At 43.6% G+C, this 22,130-nt stretch overlaps 1 protein-coding gene across 5 annotated transcripts in view; it reads right to left on the reverse strand.

Annotated features, from left to right (window-relative positions):
- sema4ab (sema domain, immunoglobulin domain (Ig), transmembrane domain (TM) and short cytoplasmic domain, (semaphorin) 4Ab) overlaps positions 1-21,687 on the reverse strand; it is a 22,012-nt gene extending 325 nt beyond the window's left edge. The window contains exons 1-16 of one of the 5 annotated variants that reach the window (XM_074613308.1): positions 21,480-21,687; positions 20,549-20,612; positions 17,815-18,075; positions 16,343-16,503; positions 15,915-15,974; positions 14,934-15,032; positions 6,716-6,809; positions 6,353-6,475; positions 5,472-5,599; positions 5,189-5,370; positions 4,805-4,949; positions 3,284-3,473; positions 2,862-2,977; positions 2,125-2,288; positions 1,678-1,769; positions 1-1,418 (exon numbers count right to left, since the gene is read on the reverse strand). The exon at positions 1-1,418 is cut by the window's left edge and continues 325 nt beyond it. In XM_074613308.1, the coding sequence (XP_074469409.1) occupies positions 559-1,418; positions 1,678-1,769; positions 2,125-2,288; positions 2,862-2,977; positions 3,284-3,473; positions 4,805-4,949; positions 5,189-5,370; positions 5,472-5,599; positions 6,353-6,475; positions 6,716-6,809; positions 14,934-15,032; positions 15,915-15,974; positions 16,343-16,503; positions 17,815-17,911 (2,511 nt within the window). In that variant the 5' untranslated portion in view covers positions 17,912-18,075; positions 20,549-20,612; positions 21,480-21,687 and the 3' untranslated portion in view covers positions 1-558. Of the gene's footprint in view, positions 1,419-1,677; positions 1,770-2,124; positions 2,289-2,861; positions 2,978-3,283; positions 3,474-4,804; positions 4,950-5,188; positions 5,371-5,471; positions 5,600-6,352; positions 6,476-6,715; positions 6,810-14,933; positions 15,033-15,914; positions 15,975-16,342; positions 16,504-17,814; positions 18,753-20,548; positions 20,646-21,304; positions 21,452-21,479 lie in introns of those variants that run through there. The other 4 variants (XM_074613310.1, XM_074613311.1, XM_074613309.1 and 1 more) reach the window with 4 other exon arrangements.
- Positions 21,688-22,130: the final 443 nt, after the last annotated feature.

Below are 22,130 nucleotides of genomic sequence, written 5' to 3' on the forward strand. Positions count from 1 at the left end.
TAGTGAATCAGCCCCCCCGACCTCCTACTCATGTACATCATACTTACTGGACTGGGGGTAAACCGGGCCTCTGACCCGGCATCAGTTATGTTTCCTCCAAAATATGTTTGGCAAAAAAAATAAAATTCTGTTGATATGTGTTTTGAATGAACTCTTGAAAATGTAATTATCCCGTACAAAGAGATGCGTATCTGCAGCGGTCGCTGGCTCGGCATTAAACACTGACTAGTCTATGAAAATACTTAAAGAAGCAGCTGGACTGGATCAGCGTTCGGCCTCTCTAGTGAGTGAAAACACACATTCAGAACAGAACAGACGATGTGTTTCAGTGTCTGGCAACAACAGAACATCTCTCCATTTATGTACCAAAGGAAGATCATCTTCCATCCTATTAGATCCAGATCTGACCCATCCGGATCAGAGTCCACAGTGGTATATGTACCGTGTCCTTGGCTGTGCAAACAGAACCTCCCACTGGGCTGACTGACAGTCACCGTGGTGGTTCTGGTACCTGGGCTGGCCTCCCCCTCGCCTCTGATCTCATCTGTAACAGACTGGTCAGATGGGGGTGTTGGGCAGATGTCCGTTAGAGCCGGTGAGCGCCCCGTTACAGGCCGGCCCACTGGCCTGTCCGTTGCGTTTGCTCAGAAACTGGCTCCCCCTGAGGGCCTCCTGCTCCACGGGGGTCCTTCTGTCAGAGTCTCTGGTTGGAGTTCCCGCCTGCGGGGCCGTTCGGCCGCGGCAGCGCTGTCTGATGACGTACAGAAGCATCGTGATGAGCAGACTGAGGCAGAGCACCAGTAGAACCGACACGACCATCAGCTCCTTCAGGTAGCAGGGTCCTCGGGCCGACAGCAGGGGCTCCCCGTCCCGGAGCTCCCCGTCCCGGAGCTCCCCGTCCCGGAGCTCCTCGTCCCGGAGCTCCCCGTCCCGGAGCTCTGCCTCTTTCTGCCCAGACCCCTTCGTCCACAGGGTCACGTTTCTGCCCCGCTGTCTAGTGGTGAGCTGGGCGTCCCTGCTGGACAGCGTCGGCTCAGTCTCTCCTTGTCTCGTTTCTGTTCTTTTCGGTCCCACAGATGCATGCGGTCCAGACCCGGGCCCGGCCACGGCCTTCGTGGTGGGTACCAGGTGCGTCTGAGGCCAGGCGTAGCTGGTTGGAGGTTGAGCCACGGGGCTGCTCTTCTGTTTGACGTGATAGACGGCCATCGTCTGTTGGTAGCCGTTCTCGGTGGACAGGCAGAGGTAGTGGCCCAGCGTGGCGGGCGTGGCCACGAAGCTCAGACTCCCATCCTCCAGGTGCAGGTACAGGTCTGAGGACAGCCGGCTGTTGGGACGCTCCCACAGCTGCTGGGAGAGCTGCGACGCCGCGGGACACTGCAGCCGCACCACTTCGTTCAGAGACACCGACACCGGTTCACCTGCAGGACATGAGGACGATATACAGATTACTAAGCTAAAACAGAGAGGGAGCAGGGTGCAGGGTGCAGGGTGCAGGGTGCAGGGTGCAGGGTGCAGGGTGCAGGGTGCAGGGTGCAGGGTGCAGGGTGCATGGTGTAGGGAGCAGGGTGCAGGGTGCAGGGTGCAGGGAGCAGGGTGCAGGGTGCAGGGTGCAGGGTGCAGGGTGCAGGGTGCAGGGTGCGTAAAGCTAATGTGATGGAGGAGCAGAGTGTCACTTACCTGCAGGCAGTTTGTTTGGACCAAACCTGGCTCTGTGTGTAAATGCAGTGTTGCATGCCTCTTCAATGTTCCCTCTGTCTACGTCCTGGCCTCTGAGGAGGGAGAACTACAGTCAGTACAGAACGCCGGTACAACGGTCATATTAAAGCCAGTTCCATTTCTTTTGTCGTTAGTTTATTGCCGTTATTGTTTCCTTGTCTTTGCTGCTGTCTGTCTGCCGGGTCCAGACCTTTGAATCCGTCCACTCCACTGAGTTCCAGTTGACTGACTCCTCTGACATCGTCACATGAAACGGCAGTTTCTTGGTTGAAAAAGCAATCTAGCCAATCAGCGCCGGGGACGGGACTAACACGGTTGTCAAGCATTGTCAACATGGATGTATAAAGAGAACCGGATCCAGCGTTGGAGGTTTTCAACAACACAATGGCTGAATGGTGTGGTACTCACAGACTGGTCTGGGTGCTGGAGGCCTCCACACAGGCCCTGCTGGCCGGGTCCCAACCACAGAACGGGTCTCGGGCCAGAACACACTGAGGACAGGTCCAGTAGAAAGAGCAGTTGGCTGTTGGAACTCTCACCACACCCTCTGACGTGCCAACGTAGATCACACCCTGCAGCGGGACAGAATGAGATCAGAACAACTACAACAGGACGCTGAGACGGTTCCACATGACCCGCTCTGTGAAGACTGACCCGACCGTGATGTCTGCTGTAACGGTATGAAATGAGATCAGTGAGGTGATTCACATGGACGGGTGTCTCGTCTGTAGTTGGGTCCAACCAGACTCTGAGTATATGGTTGAACCGTGTTCAGTCAGTCTGTGAATTTGTGGCTAAACTCTTGTGGTTAATGTTAAATCCAGTAAGTCTTTCTGAATGTTCTGCAGTAGCCAGTCGTGTGCTGGTCGTCGATGAGGTGGGTGAACTACCAGGTAGGTTACAGAGGAGGAAGTGGGTATACTCTCATATATTCTAATCTTCTAATGGCTCTTTGGCTGAACAGGGTGCTGCCATCTGACCTTGTCTCGGCTCAGTCTCACTTGTAAAAGCTGTTTTAATCTCAATGTGATGTCCTTGTTAAATGAAGGTTATATATGGTGCGTGAGGTCGTTGATGAGCAGATGTCAAGCTGTGGATTGGTATCTCTGATGGTGTCTAGTCTAAATAATAAAGTAAATGTGTACCTTGGGTATGGAGAGCTTCAGGCTCTTGATGAGCTGCGGCGGCTCAAAGACCTGGACCTCCTCTATGATGTGGGCGCCGCTCTGCAGCAGCACTGCTTTGTGAAGGTAACCAGACTCTGGAACAAAGACAAGAGAAAACACAACAGACTTAATACTATTACAGCACCTCAGGGAGTCCACAGTCGCCGGGGTGAAACATGATCCAGCGTGCATCTGCATCATTGTGCAGCGTAACTGTGGGAAAGCATCAATAAGAGGAATCAATAGTCAGAGATTCTTCCTCGTACCACTAGAGAGAGCAGTTTGAGAACCACTGAATTAAAGATGGAGCGTTCTACAGCGTGTGGCTTCTCCTTATGAACAGATGATGCTTAAAAACAGGACATAGTGTGTGATAGCGGCCTGCCTCCCACGTGGCCTACCTGTCAGCAGGAACAGGATGGTGTAGTCTCTGTTGTTGGCAGCCGTGACTCTCTGGACGGTCAGGTGACTGTAGTTGTGCTCAGCAGACACCATCGTCAGACTTCTTCCGACCGGCTGCACGCTGTCGTCTGCCAGGAAGTTCTCTTTGACGAAGCGCAGGGCGTTGTCAGACGCGTTGTGGAGGCCACACTACCACACAAAGAGGCACTTTCACATTAATACATATTAAACTACATTTATTTGTATTAGAATGAAACTTAGAGGTTAATTAAACCCACTAATTCACTTCAATTCAACTTATTCATACATATAGATTTTTATTTTTATTGGCACTCTTTATGTTTGCACTCTCTACGGTGGCCGAGAAGGTCAAACGAATGCAAACGCCACAACGCAAATTCATTGCAACGTGGCTTTAGCATTTGTGTCGTGGCTTTAGCATTTGTGTCGTGGCTTTAGCATTTGTGTCGTGGCTTTAACATTTGTGTCGTGGCTTTAGCATTTGTGTCGTGGCTTTAGCATTAGCATTTGTGTCGTGGCTTTAGCATTTGTGTCGTGGCTTTAACATTTGTGTCGTGGCTTTAGCATTTGTGTCGTGGCTTTAGCATTTGTGTCGTGGCTTTAGCATTTGTGTCGTGGCTTTAGCATTTGTGTCGTGGCTTTAGCATTTGTGTCGTGGCTTTAGCATTTGTGTCGTGGCTTTAGCATTTGTGTCGTGGCTTTAGCATTTGTGTCGTGGCTTTAGCATTTGTGTCGTGGCTTTAGCATTTGTGTCGTGGCTTTAGCATTTGTGTCGTGGCTTTAGCATTTGTGTCGTGGCTTTAGCATTTGTGTCGTGGCTTTAGCATTTGTGTCGTGGCTTTAGCATTTGTGTCGTGGCTTTAACATTTGTGTCGTGGCTTTAGCATTTGTGTCGTGGCTTTAACATTTGTGTCGTGGCTTTAGCATTTGTGTCGTGGCTTTAGCATTTGTGTCGTGGCTTTAGCATTTGTGTCGTGGCTTTAGCATTTGTGTCGTGGCTTTAGCATTTGTGTCGTGGCTTTAGCATTTGTGTCGTGGCTTTAGCATTTGTGTCGTGGCTTTAACATTTGTGTCGTGGCTTTAGCATTTGTGTCGTGGCTTTAGCATTTGTGTCGTGGCTTTAGCATTTGTGTCGTGGCTTTAATATTTGCGTCGTGGCTTTAGCATTTGCGTCGTGGCTTTAGCATTTGCGTCGTGGCTTTAGCATTTGCGTCGTGGCTTTAGCATTTGCGTCGTGGCTTTAACATTTGTGTCGTGGCTTTAGCATTTGTGTCGTGGCTTTAGCATTTGTGTCGTGGCTTTAGCATTTGTGTCGTGGCTTTAACATTTGTGTCGTGGCTTTAGCATTTGTGTTGTGGCTTTAAAATTTGCGTCGTGGCTTTAGCATACGTTCGACACTTCTCGGCCACCGTACTCTTTCCTACTTTCCAACAAATGCTGCGAAAGTTTCCCTCGGGATAAATAAAGTTCTATCTGATGAATTAGAAGAGATCATTTACCGCTCCTGGGTTTGCGACCTTCTCTTGGACCCGTGTGCTCCACTGTAATGTGTCCCGGTTCAGGACTTTGTAGTTACCAGAGAAAACTGATTTGATGTCATTCAGGCGGAACGAACACACCGCTGACCGTCCAGAGTTCACAAACCTAGTTAATGGGAAGAAACGACACTATGAACAAGAGCTAAAGACAAAATCCACATGATGCACACATTACAGCAACATCTGTGTAGATAAATCAGAATGTCAGCCCGGGGTCAGGCTGCGTTCACACAGAGTTACACCACCAAAACCATGATGCTGAGGGGGAACAGGCCACCACAGCTTCAGGGAATGTAGATTACTGTTCTGATTACTGTATGGATCACGGCCCTTTAGCTGACTGACCACTGGGAGGTGAAGATGCCATAAAAGAGTGTGTCGTCTGCAGGAGCTCCCTCTGCTGGTGGGAGGGTGTCGATGTCCTGGATCACGTTGTACGGCAGCTCATTCTCAGACTGGCACAACAGCTGAGCTTTGGCAAACGTGGTCCAGCGTCGCTGCAGCGTCCGCTGACCTCCAACATCACTCTGACACAAAGGAGGAGGAGGAGAAGGTATCAAGCAAGAACACAGCACACTGCAACCTGTTGTTGTCTTAACCGACTCCGTCCCGTTGTTTTCACCCTTACCATGCAGATCTGAGCGACACGAGAAACTATAAACTTGTCGATGAAGTCGTACTCTCTGCCCACTTCGCTGAAGAAGAAGTAGATTTTCTCCTCATCGGGAATGAAACTGGAGCTGACGAAGGTCGGATCTGTAGCAGACAGATCGCAAAAGATGCCGAAGATCATTCATTAAATCATTCAAATAAAAAGATGTCACTACGTTGTTTGAGTCCACGCATTAGGACGGCAAATCTAACCTCATTAAAATCATGATACTACTTCTTAAACTGCTGTGGTCAACGTATGTTCCATTTCACCATCGAGACGAAAAAATAAAAATAAAATAATAAATAAATAGTAACAATAAAAATAATTATTTATATATATATATATATATATATATATAATTAATTATATATATATATATTTTATTTTTTTAATTAACTTATCTTTCTAACCGTGGCAGGCACCGATACTGTTCTCGCTTGTTGTTTTTATTCTCTCAGTTTTTATCCCTCACATACTGATTCCAATCAAGAACGAGGTTAAGTGCAGCGTGATCCTGTTAAACTGCACCTAAAATATCACTGTCAATATAACCAATGTTACTTAATGTTCAATATCATGCGCAATATTACTTTTCTATTTTAGTTTACTTATTTCATTAAATGACTTTCATTGTTATTCTATTTGGCGCTGCGGTTAGTTTCATTTCTTGTACACGTAATACTTTTGTTTTTATTCTTATGTTGTTGTAATTTTCTTTCAGGATTAATAAAGTTCTATTTCATCGTATCTTTTCAGTAATGTTAACCAGCAGCACTCTTACATTCTCATTGATACAGTTCTCTTCACAACAGTTATGACTACCATGTGTTTCATTTAGAACCGGGGTCACTCACCCTCCAGCCATCCCAACGTATCGTCCAGCTTCAGGTCGACGCGCCGGCCCTCACTGAGGTGGCGGGAGATGACCGGGCGGTTCCCCCTGTAGTCTGCCACCGTCCCGGTGTAAAGCTCTCCATCTGAGAAACAGAAGCACGATACTGAAGAGCAGAAATAATAAGCCATGCCCCTTTAAAAGGAACAGTTATTGGTTTCCTATCAGGAAAACGTTTAATATTAGAGATGCTGCAGTCCGAGACCATGATGTGAAAGTGGTATCATTGGTGTGAAAGGGGTATAAAGTAGCATCCACATTTTCCTTTCAACTTGCCTCAGCTAACGTTTGATTCTAGCAGCTGTGGCATCGCTGCCTCACCTACCTACGATGATAGCAGTGTTGCGTTGGTAGGGGTCGTAGGGGCAGCGACCTCTTCCTTCGTCAGGCTTCAGGCTCATCGTTAACGTCTCCGAGTTCTGGACAGGAAAGAGGAAAAAGTCGAGCTGATATCAAACTAAATAAAGATGTACGGAGAAGTCAAAGCACATCACAACACATCTCATCACATCACAACACATCTCATCACATCTCATCACATCACATCACATCTCATCACATCACATCACATCACAACACATCTCATCACATCACATCACATCACATCACAACACATCTCATCACATCTCATCACATCACATCACATCACAACACATCACATCACATCACATCACATCACATCTCATCACATCACATCACATCACAACACATCTCATCACATCACATCACATCACATCACAACACATCTCATCTCATCACATCACATCACATCACATCACATCTCATCACATCACATCACAACACATCTCATCACATCACATCACATCACATCACATCACATCACATCACATCTCATCACATCTCATCACATCACATCACATCTCATCACATCACATCACAACACATCTCATCACATCACATCACATCACATCACAACACATCTCATCACATCACAACACATCTCATCACATCTCATCACATCACATCACATCTCATCACATCACATCACATCACAACACATCTCATCACATCACATCACATCACATCACAACACATCTCATCACATCTCATCACATCACATCACATCACAACACATCACATCACATCACATCACATCACATCTCATCACATCACAACACATCTCATCACATCACATCACATCACATCACAACACATCTCATCACATCACATCACATCACATCACATCTCATCACATCTCATCACATCACATCACATCTCATCACATCACATCACATCACAACACATCTCATCACATCACATCACATCACATCACAACACATCTCATCTCATCACATCACATCACATCTCATCACATCTCATCTGATCTCATCACATCACATCACATCTCATCACATCACAACACATCTCATCACATCACATCACAACACATCACAACACATCTCATCACATCTCATCACATCACATCACATCTCATCACATCTCATCACATCACATCTCATCACATCACATCTCATCACATCACATCTCATCACATCACATCACAACACATCTCATCACATCACATCACAACACATCTCATCACATCACATCACAACACATCTCATCACATCTCATCACAACACATCTCATCACATCACATCACATCACAACACATCTCATCACATCACATCACATCTCATCACATCACATCACATCACATCACAACACATCTCATCACATCACATCACAACACATCTCATCACATCTCATCACATCTCATCACATCACATCACATCTCATCACATCACATCACATCACATCACATCACAACACATCTCATCACATCACATCACAACACATCTCATCACATCACATCACAACACATCTCATCACATCACAACACATCTCATCACATCTCATCACATCACATCACATCTCATCACATCACATCTGATCTCATCACATCACATCACATCACATCACATCTCATCACATCACATCTCATCACAACACATCTCATCACATCTCATCACATCACATCACAGCACAGCACATCACATCTCATCTCATCACATCACATCACATCTCATCACATCTCATCTGATCTCATCACATCACATCTCATCTCATCTCATCTCATCTCATCTCATCACATCACATCTCATCTCATCTCATCTCATCTCATCTCATCTCATCACATCACATCTCATCACATCTCATCTGATCTCATCACATCACATCTCATCACATCACATCACATCTCATCTCATCTCATCTCATCTCATCACATCACATCACATCTCATCACATCTCATCTGATCTCATCACATCACATCTCATCACATCACATCACATCTCATCACATCTCATCTGATCTCATCACATCACATCTCATCACATCACATCACAACACATCTCATCACATCTCATCACATCTCATCACATCACATCTCATCACATCACATCACATCTCATCACATCTCATCACATCACATCACATCTCATCACATCACATCACATCACATCACATCACAACACATCTCATCACATCACATCACATCACATCTCATCACATCTCATCTCATCTCATCACATCACATCTCATCTCATCTCATCTCATCTCATCACATCACATCACATCTCATCTCATCTCATCTCATCTCATCTCATCACATCACATCACAACACATCTCATCACATCACATCACATCACATCACAACACATCTCATCACATCTCATCACATCACATCACATCACAACACATCACATCTCATCTCATCACATCACATCACATCTCATCACATCTCATCTGATCTCATCACATCACATCACATCTCATCACATCACAACACATCTCATCACATCACATCACAACACATCACAACACATCTCATCACATCTCATCACATCACATCACATCTCATCACATCTCATCACATCACATCACATCTCATCACATCACATCTCATCACATCACATCTTATCACATCACATCACAACACATCTCATCACATCACATCACAACACATCTCATCACATCACATCACAACACATCTCATCACATCTCATCACAACACATCTCATCACATCACATCACATCACAACACATCTCATCACATCACATCACATCTCATCACAACACATCTCATCACATCACATCACAACACATCTCATCACATCACATCACAACACATCTCATCACATCACATCACAACACATCTCATCACATCACAACACATCTCATCACATCTCATCCCATCACATCACATCTCATCACATCACATCTGATCTCATCACATCACATCACATCACATCTCATCACATCACATCTGATCTCATCACATCTCATCTCATCACATCACATCACATCACATCACAACACATCTCATCACATCTCATCACATCACATCACAGCACAGCACATCACATCTCATCTCATCACATCACATCACATCTCATCACATCTCATCTGATCTCATCACATCACATCACATCTCATCTCATCTCATCACATCACATCTCATCACATCACATCACATCTCATCTCATCTCATCTCATCACATCACATCACATCTCATCACATCTCATCTGATCTCATCACATCACATCTCATCACATCACATCACATCTCATCACATCTCATCTGATCTCATCACATCACATCTCATCACATCACATCACAACACATCTCATCACATCTCATCACATCTCATCACATCACATCTCATCACATCACATCACATCTCATCACATCTCATCACATCACATCACATCTCATCACATCACATCACATCACATCACAACACATCTCATCACATCACATCACATCACATCACATCACATCTCATCTGATCTGATCACATCACATCACATCTCATCTCATCTCATCTCATCACATCACATCACATCTCATCTCATCTCATCTCATCTCATCACATCACATCTCATCTCATCTCATCTCATCACATCACATCTCATCACATCTCATCTGATCTCATCACATCACATCACATCTCATCTCATCACATCACATCTCATCTCATCTCATCACATCACATCACATCACATCACAACACATCTCATCACATCTCATCACATCACATCACATCACATCTCATCACATCACATCACATCTCATCACATCTCATCACATCACATCACATCTCATCACATCACATCACATCACAACACATCTCATCACATCACATCACAACACATCTCATCACATCTCATCACATCACATCACAACACATCTCATCACATCACAACACATCTCATCACATCTCATCACATCACATCACATCTCATCACATCACATCTGATCTCATCACATCTCATCTCATCTCATCTCATCACATCACATCACATCACATCTCATCACATCACATCTCATCACATCTCATCTCATCACATCACATCACATCACATCACATCTCATCACATCACATCACATCTCATCACATCTCATCTCATCTCATCACATCACATCTCATCTCATCTCATCTCATCTCATCACATCACATCACATCTCATCTCATCTCATCTCATCTCATCTCATCACATCACATCTCATCACATCTCATCTGATCTCATCACATCACATCTCATCACATCACATCACATCACATCTCATCTCATCTCATCTCATCACATCACATCTCATCACATCTCATCTCATCTCATCACATCACATCACATCACATCACATCTCATCTCATCTCATCTCATCTCATCTCATCTCATCTCATCACATCACAACACATTTATTTATTTATTTATTTAAAAAGGATCCCCATTAGCTGATACCAATGGCACCAGCTAGTCTTCCTGGGGTCCGAAATCATGTACATTAATTTATCACATACATACTATATACAACATCACATTTGTGTTACACTAATAACACTCAAATTTTCAAACATATATAAATTTCAAATTTCAAATTTCAAATTCATACACAAATCTTCCACAATTTTTTTTTTTTTTTTTTTTTTTTTTTGTTTTCTTTGTTTGTTTTTTTTTGTTTAGCCTCAAGGCCCATCATCAGGGAAAAAGGAACAAAGAAAACAAAGAAAACCATACATGACCAACACTGGACTATCGATCAGCTGTTTAAGTAATGTATTCGTAGATGGTATTTGAATGTGGATTTGTTAGAGGATTGACGGATGTGAAGAGGGCAGCTATTCCAGTGAGTGATGGCGCAGTAAATGACCGTCTTTTTTAAGGCATTCGATTTTGGGTGAGGTAACATGAGTTGGCCATCACCCGCTGTTCTAGTGAAATGACTGTGAACGTCCCTGCATCTGCTAATTTGACTGTATAAAAACTCGGGTTTAGTAGAATAAATGCTGTTACTAAAGAATGTCGCTGTGCTTAAGGCAAGTCTTTTCTCTACTGGTAACCATGACAGTTTATGATGCATGCTGTCTGTGTTCGTTCTCATGGGGCAGTGTAACACAAGTCTTGCAGCTCTGTTTTGTGCAATTTGTAGTTTCCGCAGTATGCTTTTCGGTGCAGAAGACCATACAGGTGAGCAATAGTCCAGGTGGCTTAAACTTAAAGATTTAACTACTTGTCCCAGCACGTGTGCTGGAACATACGGAAGGCATTTTTTTGCCATGGAGATACCATTTCCCACATCTCATCACATCACATCACATCACATCACAACACATCTCATCACATCTCATCACATCACATCACATCACAACACATCACATCTCATCTCATCACATCACATCACATCTCATCACATCTCATCTGATCTCATCACATCACATCACATCTCATCACATCACATCACATCACAACACATCACATCTCATCTCATCACATCACATCACATCTCATCACATCTCATCTGATCTCATCACATCACATCACATCTCATCTCATCACATCACATCACATCTCATCACATCTCATCTGATCTCATCACATCACATCACATCTCATCACATCACATCACATCTCATCACATCACAACACATCTCATCACATCACATCACAACACATCACAACACATCTCATCACATCTCATCACATCACATCACATCTCATCACATCTCATCACATCACATCACATCTCATCACATCACATCTCATCACATCACATCTCATCACATCACATCACAACACATCTCATCACATCACATCACAACACATCTCATCACATCACATCACAACACATCTCATCACATCTCATCACAACACATCTCATCACATCACATCACATCACAACACATCTCATCACATCACATCACATCTCATCACAACACATCTCATCACATCACATCACAACACATCTCATCACATCACATCACAACACATCTCATCACATCACATCACAACACATCTCATCACATCACAACACATCTCATCACATCTCATCACATCACATCACATCTCATCACATCACATCTGATCTCATCACATCACATCACATCACATCTCATCACATCACATCTGATCTCATCACATCTCATCTCATCACATCACATCACATCACAACACATCTCATCACATCTCATCACATCACATCACAGCACAGCACATCACATCTCATCTCATCACATCACATCACATCTCATCACATCTCATCTGATCTCATCACATCACATCACATCTCATCTCATCTCATCTCATCTCATCTCATCACATCACATCACATCTCATCTCATCTCATCTCATCTCATCACATCACATCACATCTCATCACATCTCATCTGATCTCATCACATCACATCTCATCACATCACATCACATCACATCTCATCTCATCTCATCTCATCACATCACATCACATCTCATCACATCTCATCTGATCTCATCACATCACATCACATCTCATCACATCTCATCTGATCTCATCACATCACATCTCATCACATCACATCACAACACATCTCATCACATCTCATCACATCTCATCACATCACATCTCATCACATCACATCACATCTCATCACATCTCATCACATCACATCACATCTCATCACATCACATCACATCACATCACAACACATCTCATCACATCACATCACATCACATCTCATCACATCTCATCTGATCTCATCACATCACATCACATCTCATCTCATCTCATCTCATCACATCACATCACATCTCATCTCATCTCATCTCATCTCATCACATCACATCTCATCTCATCTCATCTCATCACATCACATCTCATCACATCTCATCTGATCTCATCACATCACATCACATCTCATCTCATCTCATCTCATCACATCACATCACATCTCATCTCATCTCATCACATCACATCACATCACATCACAACACATCTCATCACATCACATCACATCACATCTCATCACATCTCATCTGATCTCATCACATCACATCACATCTCATCTCATCTCATCTCATCACATCACATCACATCTCATCTCATCTCATCTCATCTCATCACATCACATCTCATCTCATCTCATCTCATCACATCACATCTCATCACATCTCATCTGATCTCATCACATCACATCACATCTCATCTCATCTCATCACATCACATCACATCTCATCTCATCTCATCACATCACATCACATCACATCACAACACATCTCATCACATCTCATCACATCACATCACATCACATCACATCTCATCACATCACATCACATCTCATCACATCTCATCACATCACATCACATCTCATCACATCACATCACATCACAACACATCTCATCACATCACATCACAACACATCTCATCACATCTCATCACATCACATCACAACACATCTCATCACATCACAACACATCTCATCACATCTCATCACATCACATCACATCTCATCACATCACATCTGATCTCATCACATCTCATCTCATCTCATCTCATCACATCACATCACATCACATCACATCACATCACATCTCATCACATCACATCTCATCACATCTCATCTCATCACATCACATCACATCACATCACATCTCATCACATCACATCACATCTCATCACATCTCATCTCATCTCATCACATCACATCACATCTCATCTCATCTCATCTCATCACATCACATCACATCTCATCTCATCTCATCTCATCTCATCTCATCTCATCACATCACATCTCATCACATCTCATCTGATCTCATCACATCACATCTCATCACATCACATCACATCTCATCTCATCTCATCTCATCACATCACATCTCATCACATCTCATCTGATCTCATCACATCACATCACATCTCATCTCATCTCATCTCATCTCATCACATCACATCACATCACATCTCATCTCATCTCATCTCATCACATCACATCTCATCACATCTCATCTCATCTCATCTCATCACATCACATCTCATCACATCTCATCTGATCTCATCACATCACATCACAGCACATCACATCACATCACATCTCATCACATCTCATCTGATCTCATCACATCACATCACATCTCATCACATTGAGCCGACTGCTTGTAAAGATAATCTGTAAATGGTTGAAATCCTTAAACAGTGAAGATCTTCATCCTGTCACAATGTTAAACAAACCAGTCAGTTTACATCGTCCGTGTAAACAAACTCACGATGTAGGTGCAGCGTGGACTGAAGGCAAATGTTCCACAGGCGTAGATGTGGGTGGTGTTCAAGAACTGCAGCACACGGATGAAGTTGGGACAGTCGGCCTAAAAAAAAAAAAACACACATCAAATCAGACGTCTCAGTGAAACCAGAAAGTACAGGAAGCAGCGTGTTCCTTTGGATTATACTGAACATTAAGATCTCTGGTCAAAGTCTGTTTCACCCACTAAGAAATCACACTGACTAAACTAAAGATTAGTGACTGCTGCTACAGCAGAGGTCAGAGGTCAGAGGTCAGCAACCTGCAGCTCGTTAGCTCCTCTCCAGTGGCTCCCTGTGGACTTTTGTTCTAGTAAAGTTCTGACTTTATTCTCGTAATATTACGACTTTTATTGTGTAAATCTCAGATGTGTTTTCCCTCAATGTGGCCCTAATACTCTGTAGTACATTGTCTCTTTGGCCCTCACTGCATTAGACTTATATACTATATACTTAGACTATCAACTGTGTTACCTTCATCACAATGATCACATGTTTTGCAGCTCCAGACAGATAATTAATTTTTGTTTTTTGATAGTAAAGGTCGCTGACCCCTAGACTACATGTTGCCCATTAAACATAAACTTCATTGTGATTCTTCTGCTCATTAAAGGAAGAGTAAACGGTGGCTGTGTGTTACTGATAGGCTCGTCTTGTTTGGTTGGTTCTCTGAGTCGAGAGGAGACATTGTGAACTTTGGAGTTTAATCAGTTCACAGTATTTGTACATCAGCGGGCGGCTGTGGCTCGGAGGTAGAACGGGTCGTCCACCGATCGAAGTTTCCTTGGGCCAGATACTGAATCCCAACATGCTCCCAAAGGCCGTCGGTGTGTGAATGCTGACATGTCCTTTAAACCGCTCTGAGTGGTCGATAGACTTGAAAGACGCAATATATATAAATGCAAAGTCCATTTACCATTTACATCAGCACAAATCACTGTACTTGCCATTTTCTTGCCTTTCATGGAACATTGTTCGATGTCTGTCTCTGAAGGGCTCCAGTCCAGCTGAAAGAAGAGGAGAGCAGCTGAGATCTACATCCATCTGAAGCTGGGTGACACTGTACCATGTTAGAGATGTTGTTGTGTACTTCCTACTTCGACTAAACGAGGAGATTGATGTGATGTAAAGACAAAGCTCACGATTCATGTGATCACACTGTAATGTGTGAAATAGGAAAAAGAAACACACCCGGCGGCTCTTGCGGACCGTTCAGGCTGTTGACAGTTGTCGATAAAGATTAGTTTGAAAGCTCCGAGGCAGGTAAAGTTTGTTTGCTAGCAGAGGTCTGTACATTTAAAATGTAGTGGAAGTGATTAGGAACTAAAGTAATGATGACTCTTCTCAGTTTAGGTTATGAGTGTTGCTCCCCCACCTTAGTCCTCAGTGTGATGGTGTCCTTGTGGCTAACATCCAGCGCTAACACAGCGTCCCGGGCTCCTACGTACAGCACGTCTCCGTCCTCGCTCAGCAGCAGAGTGGTGGTGTTGCTGACATCGTGGATACTGAAGCAGGTGAGATGTCTCCCAGGACTTCCTGTTGTTTCACAGCAATTAACTCTGATTAGTTTCCATTCAATAACCACAGACCGTTAAAAGCATCTAGATGTCAACAGGCTGTGATCTGCTCAGAGCATTCAGCGTCCACATGTCAAACATCCTGAATGTGGCGATGAGGTGTTTTTGTCCGTAGGCTCCGGTAAATCAGTTTCAGTCAATGAGCGATGATGTCACCAACAAACAATAAGACTTCTGTAGGTCAAATATATACAGGTGTAATATGTTGTAGTATATTCATGATGACATTGTGCTGATTCTGCTCTCTAACTCTCAGGTGTTGAGATGGAGATTATTGCTGTTGTGGAATCTTCTTCATACGTGTAAAGACCGCTGTGCAGCGTATCGGTGTCCCATAAGCCCTCAAACTGGACTTCCTGTTTGTTTTTCATCTTCTCACCTACGGATGCACCGATACCGATACTAGTATCGGGTATCGGGTCCGATACTGTGCTCATGTACTCGTACTCGCAAAACGGCTCTGATACAAGGGCAACGATACTACTTTACGGCGGCGTGACGTTAACTTCTCGTCACCATCTTTCGGGTCCTATCGCACGCGCTCACGCTCCACCTCCCCGACGGTGTGGGCGAGACGGGCCGGTGGTGCGCCCGACCCCGCGGGGCCGGGATCCCACTTCACCCTCACTTTCATTGCGCCACAGGGTTCTGCTTGCACCCTCTGACTCGCGCATGCGTTAGACTCCTTGGTCTGTGTTTCAAGACGGGTCGGGCGGGTTGCCGACATCGCCGTAGACCCCTGGCACCTTTTACGTGGGCCGAGCTCCGCTCTGGACAGTCTGTCCCGGTGACACTTTGTCCACGGTCCCGGGAAGCACCTTCGCCCCGAGCCTTTCCAAGCCAACCTAGAGCCGGTGGCGGCGCACCGCCTCGTATGCGGGACTCCCCAGCCTGCCGTGTGTCGCTCACACCCTCCAGCTGGCTGTTAACGAGGGGCTTCAGGCACAGAGAAGTACTCGTATCGGTACTCTGAAAAAAAGTGTTATCGGTGCATCCCTACTCTCACCTGGACCCTCAACAACTTGACCACACCCAACACAGTCCCTTTTTTATGCGTAGTGTTATTGTCAGTCTAAAAATGACTAAACACAATGCATCGTCTACTTCATAAAACATTTGCACATCCTTCTTTAACTTTAGAAACGTGCACTGCTTTAACAGCGGCTCGCGGCCTTCCTCTTCTCGTCTTTATCGGCCGTGTTGCTACCCTTATAAAAGTGTTTTTGTTTTGCCAGCAGGATGAATAAAGGAGAACAAAGTCTTTACTCACCCAGAGGGAAGGAGACTCTGGGAGTCAGTCTGGACAGACACGGGCTCAGAAAACCCAGCAGGGCCACGATGAGAGACAGCAGGCCGGGACTCTCCATTACAGCAGGAATGAGGGAGTCTGACCTAGATCACATTTAAGGTCAGAGAGCGATCCGATCGCTGTTGTCTGATGTTCATCCAGAGGGTCAGGGACTCGTTAGGAGGGGCGGAGATCGTAGCTGAAGCCACATACTCTGGCTTCTACAGCAGACCATCACTGGACCTGAGACAGACAGACAGACAGACAGTCAGACAGTCAGACAGTCAGACAGTCAGACAGACAGGTGGGTGTGCATTCTGTCTTTTACAAACGATTCCTCAGTTTGACAGATTATTGTCAGATGAGACATTGTGTGCAGCGCAGCAGTGTGTCTCAATGTGTGCATACAGTTGAGACACACTGCTTCGTCATTGAGCCCTCGAACTTTGATCCTCTTGCTCAAATATCACGTCGCAGTACGTCAACGAGCCGTCATCAGGCTGTCTCATCTGTCTTTGCTCTCTCGGCGGCTCAGTCGATGTGATGTATCTACCGTAGGGCAGAACACCCAGAAAAGCGTGCTGGCTTGCATACTGCAAAAATGTACCGGATGCATGTGTTGATGGTGGTCCACCGGAAAGGGCGGGACTTCACATCGTAAAACACTTCAGTCAAACTGGACAGCAACAAAGTAAAACTCACCTAAACCGTCGTCGTTACTCTTTCCAACAAACACCAAGTGAGCTTTGGTCGAACTCAACTGTGATTTCACCGAGTTTAATGTGAAAAAACGCAGAATCTACATTCCCCCCCCCCCCCTCCACCCCTCTCTCTGCAGGCAGAAGGAAGGAGGCTGGGTGACGCGTCATGAGCGTCATCAGTTACACTGCGCATGTTTTAAAGCCTGAGTGGAGTTATTAAAAACAATTCCCGAAACCAGATCATGATCCGGATCGCCACCAAAATATAATGGATTGTTCATTGTGCCCCCCCCCCCCCCCCCCTCCAGTAATCCTACTAACGGAAAAACCAACAAACCAACGCCGGTGAAAACATCACGTCCTTCCTCGCCTTCAGCCTTGGCGGAGGAAATAATGATGCCTTCAAATGCGGTCGTGTTTACCGTGTTTACCGTGTTTAGCATGTTTACCGTGTTTACCGTGTTTACCGTGTTTAGCATGTTTACCGTGTTTAGCATGTTTACCGTGTTTACCGTGTTTACCGTGTTTAGCATGTTTACCGTGTTTACCGTGTTTAGCGTGTTTAGCATGTTTACCGTGTTTACCGTGTTTAGCGTGTTTACCGTGTTTAGCATGTTTACCGTGTTTACCGTGTTTAGCATGTTTACCGTGTTTAGCGTGTTTACCGTGTTTAGCGTGTTTACCGTGTTTAGCATGTTTACCGTGTTTACCGTGTTTAGCGTGTTTAGCATGTTTACCGTGTTTACCGTGTTTACCGTGTTTAGCGTGTTTACCGTGTTTAGCGTGTTTAGCATGTTTACCGTGTTTAGCGTGTTTACCGTGTTTAGCATGTTTACCGTGTTTAGCATGTTTACCGTGTTTAGCGTGTTTACCGTGTTTACCGTGTTTAGCGTGTTTACCGTGTTTAGCGTGTTTACCGTGTTTAGCGTGTTTACCGTGTTTAGCGTGTTTACCGTGTTTAGCGTGTTTACCGTGTTTAGCATGTTTACCGTGTTTACCGTGTTTAGCATGTTTACCGTGTTTACCGTGTTTAGCATGTTTACCGTGTTTACCGTGTTTAGCATGTTTACCGTGTTTACCGTGTTTAGCGTGTTTACCGTGTTTAGCATGTTTAGCGTGTTTACGAGTTGGGCCCATATCAACGCCCCCTCATGTCGTATTCACGACCTCGGAAGTGGAAAGTTTCTGAAATTTCCGAGTTCACGATTTGTGACGTATTTGCTGACGTTTTCAGAAAATGGCGGAGTCTCTGGGAGTTCATTGTTTAACCGACACAAAGTTTATTTTCTAATTTTAGTAATTTGTCTTCGTCATTTTGAGTGAAATGTTGAAATCCCCGACGGCATCTTCTTTTTTGTCTATTTCCTGCTTTAACATTAACTTTACGTTAACATTAAAGTTACGTTAATGTTAACGTTCCCGCTCGCTGGCTTGCTGAACTGTTAGCCTCGGTATCTTCTTAACGGCAGACAGTTAAAGTTAACGTTGTAATTTGTTCTCGTTTAAATGTGATTATTAAGCGATAACTATAAGTAATGGGCACAAACTGTAACAGCTGCGTGTTTACGACAGCGTTACTATAACAACTGGTTTATCTTTGGACATGGAGATGTAACGCTACCTGTCAGAGTAACGCTACCTGTCAGAGTAACGCTACCTGTCAGAGTAACTTTATTAGAGAAGAGTAGCGCAAGGAGTCTTCTTGTTGGAGTCCATGTTGCCTAGCAACGTTCTTCAAGACTAAAACCACTTGAACGCCACGCATGTCGCAAACACCAGTTCTCATGTCGTAAACACCAGTTCCATCTGCAGGCACCATAACACACCGTTTAATTAACACACGTGTGTTGTATGCTCAGTATTATTCATCCTGTATGTATTAGAGTTCATCTGTATGTGGTGTTGTAGCTCTGAGTGTAACGTTACTGATCAGACTACAGTGTTATAATAGATAGCTTCAGATAGATTATATATTCATCCTTCAGAGATAAAACACAGACAGAGAGACAACAGACCTCTGAGACTGGAACACGTGTTGAATCACCCGGTCGAGGTTCAGCTGCAGCCAGCCTGCTGACACTATAATAACATTACAATAACATTACAATAACACTATAATAACATTACAATAACATTACAATAACACTATAATAACACTATAATAACATTACAATAACACTATAATAACACTATAATAACATTACAATAACATTACAATAACACTATAATAACATTACAATAACATTACAATAACACTATAATAACATTACAATAACATTACAATAACACTATAATAACACTATAATAACACTATAATAACACTATAATAACATTATAATAACACTATAATAACACTATAATAACATTATAATAACATTATAATAACACTATAATAACATTATAATAACACTATAATAACACTATAATAACATTATAATAACACTATAATAACACTATAATAACACTATAATAACATTATAATAACACTATAATAACACTATAATAACATTATAATAACATTATAATAACACTATAATAACACTATAATAACACTATAATAACATTATAATAACACTATAATAACATTATAATAACATTATAATAACACTATAATAACACTATAATAACACTATAATAACATTATAATAACATTATAATAACACTATAATAACACTATAATAACACTATAATAACACTATAATAACATTATAATAACACTATAATAACACTATAATAACACTATAATAACACTATAATAACATTATAATAACATTATAATAACACTATAATAACACTATAATAACACTATAATACAGCAACACTTTCACCTCCATTATTAAAGAGACCTGATGATGCATCATCGGGAGTTTCTCTTTGTGCAACAGGACGCATTATCTTTAGAACCGGAGAGACAAACAGAGAAAACGTGACAAAGTATCATCTTACATCTCAGCTGGTTGTTTTCCTTCACCACGTGGTCTCCTTCTTCTCCTTCTTCTTCTGCTGCTGCTGATGACGCACGAAGATAAGACCCTCAGTCTGCTGCATCATAACATCATAACTGTGTTTCTGTGTTTCTGTGTTTCTGCACCGGTTGAACACTGAGAGAGAAGAAACATGACTCCGTGAGGCGAAACCTCTGTTCAGCCCTTTACTACAACAACAAAGAGAGTCTCCTCCCACCTGGAGCTGCTGCATCCACCCACACTACAGCCTCCACCTACTGGACCTCCACCTACATTACAGCAGCAGCAGCAGGGCCGGAGCAGAGCCTTCCTCAGGCCTGAACACTACATGTTAGAGCCCCCTCTTGGGCTGCAGTCCAATAGTCCTTTTCTCTCTTAGGACGGTTCCTAACGGACTGAAATGACCCTCTCAGTATCTCAGCAGCAGCCATGATAAGAGCTGTTAGAGTCCTCTAAATGCTGAGGAAAGGAGCTTCAATGCTTCCTTTATCATCTCCTTTAGCAGAGGATACACTGCAGCATCCTTTACCAAAGGAAAGGAGCTTCAATGCTTCCTTTATTATCTCCTTTAGCAGAGGACACACTGGAGCATCCTTTACCAAAGGAAAGGAGCCTCAATGCTTCCTTTATT

This window comes from Sebastes fasciatus, chromosome 17, assembly GCF_043250625.1.
Source record: "Sebastes fasciatus isolate fSebFas1 chromosome 17, fSebFas1.pri, whole genome shotgun sequence".
In the NCBI taxonomy this organism is placed as follows: Eukaryota; Metazoa; Chordata; class Actinopteri; order Perciformes; family Sebastidae; genus Sebastes; species Sebastes fasciatus.